This window comes from Symphalangus syndactylus, chromosome 4 (assembly GCF_028878055.3).
Source record: "Symphalangus syndactylus isolate Jambi chromosome 4, NHGRI_mSymSyn1-v2.1_pri, whole genome shotgun sequence".
In the NCBI taxonomy this organism is placed as follows: Eukaryota; Metazoa; Chordata; class Mammalia; order Primates; family Hylobatidae; genus Symphalangus; species Symphalangus syndactylus.
The window spans coordinates 47066134-47068018 of record NC_072426.2 but is presented as its reverse complement, the minus strand read 5'-3'; the positions used below and the strand labels follow the sequence as shown (position 1 = coordinate 47068018).

General features: G+C 53.2%; 1 protein-coding gene across 1 annotated transcript; it reads right to left on the bottom strand.

The window, feature by feature from the left end:
• Positions 1–236: 236 nt before the first annotated feature.
• LOC129480221 (neuropeptide Y receptor type 4-2-like) lies at positions 237–1399 on the bottom strand. The gene has a single exon (XM_055273947.2). The coding sequence runs from the start codon at positions 1362–1364 to the stop codon at positions 237–239; it is 1128 nt and encodes a 375-aa protein (XP_055129922.1). The 5' UTR covers positions 1365–1399.
• Between the last annotated feature and the right edge of the window lie 486 nt (positions 1400–1885).

Sequence of the window (1885 nt, the reverse complement as noted above, 5' to 3'; positions counted from 1 at the left end):
TCCAAGGCTTACTGTGACCTCCGGAGTCTGCGCTCAGAATTCTCCCAGGAACAAACAGCTGAAGTATCAAAATGCCAGGCTTTCCGATGCAAATGGATGCAAAAACAGCTCTTGCCAGCCTATCTGGACCCCTGAGAGCCAGGAATGCTGGGGTGCCACCTCAGCTTGCAGTGTGCCCACTTAGCTAAGTGAAAGAGCTTGGCAAGGGACATGGCAGGGAGAAGCCCTAGACCTGGTTAAATGGGATTGGACCTGCCACTTAGCCTCAGGGACTCTTTGGAGACTTCCGTATGTACTGTGGACAGGGGCAGATGCTCCGACTCCTCCAGGGGGGCCCTCTGCTGGCAAGTCAGCACCAGGGCCTTGATCTCCTTCTTGAAGTTGGTATTGAGAAAGCCATAGATGAATGGGTTGATGCAGGTGGAGGCCATGGCAAGCAAGTGGCACACCAAGAAGATGAGGTTCCCATGGCAGATGGGGATGGCCTCATGGTGCCAGTCTTCCAGGCTGTTGAACACATGCAGAGGCAGCCAGAGCACGGCGAAGGCCACCACCATCACCACCAGCACCACATTGACCTGCTTCATGTGCCCAGCTCGCAAGCTGTAGGTGCCCTTGTGAAACACGCGCCCCTGCCTCTGCAGGCGCCGGTAGATGCGTGCATAACAGACCAGGATGAAACCCAGTGGGAGGCAGTACTGGAAGAGGAGCAGGAAGGTGGTGTAGATGGTGCGGTGGTGAGCCAGTGGCCAGGACTCGGTACAGACCACCTTATCCGCCAGGAACTCCAGTGCCTTGGAGTGGTTCTTGTGGAAGACATTCTCCAGGATGCTGTTGGCCAGGAAGGGCAGGGAGAGGACACAGGCAATGACCCAGATGAGCACAATCCCCAGGTAGGCCTGTGAGATGCTGGGCTTCCAGCCTGTTGGGTTGATGATGAGCTGATGCCTCTCCAGGGCCACGAGGACAAGCGAGAGGATGGAGACCGTCACCGACATGCACTGGATGAAAGCCGACATCTTGCAGAGGGTCTCTCCAAAGATCCAGTAGTCCATGATGGTGTAGACGACGGTCAGCGGCTGGCAGAGGAGGCACATGAGGAAGTCAGAGAAGGCCAGGTTGGCGATAAGCAGGTTGGTCACGTTGGCTTTTTCCTTCTGCCTCACAGTCACACACATCAGGCAGAGGTTACCCAGGACCCCCACGACAGTCTCAATGCTGTAGGAAGTGATGATGAAGACCATCATGTCCACGGAATCCTGGCAATGGTCAGAGAAGTTGTACGAGATGCCCAGGGGTTTGCTTCTGTTTTCACCTTGTGGAGATTTTGGGAGCAGCAAGGCCAGGAGGTGAGAGGTGTTCATGGTGGATGTGAAAAGATTCCAGGACTCTTGAACTAAGTGATACACTTGAGGGATGACGCCTACAAGGCAAACAGACAAACAATACTCAGGGATCATGCCCAGGGTAGAATCCAGGGAGGAGCAGGGCTGGGTAGAAATGCTCTCAGCTGCTTCCAACCCAAGGCTGGTATCTGGAGGGGCTGTTACCTAAGGCTCATGGTGAGACACTGGCATCCAATGATGCTACCCTGTTAGAAGCACTTGTTGCATGCTGGGTACTGTGCTCAGCACTTTCGTCTATTAGCTAGTTTATTCCTAGAGGTAGATACTATCAATCCATTCCATAGATGAGGAATCTAAGACCCGGAGATGGAAAGCAACTTGCCCATAGTCACACAGCTAATTAGTAACAGGGCCCAGTTACAAACTCAGGTCATCTAATGCCAGAACTTGTTCTACTAATTCCCTCCAGCCTCAGGATGAGGCTGTTCTGATGATAAAGAAGTTGGAGTGCTGTTTGCAGAGTTTAGTGATGGAAATGT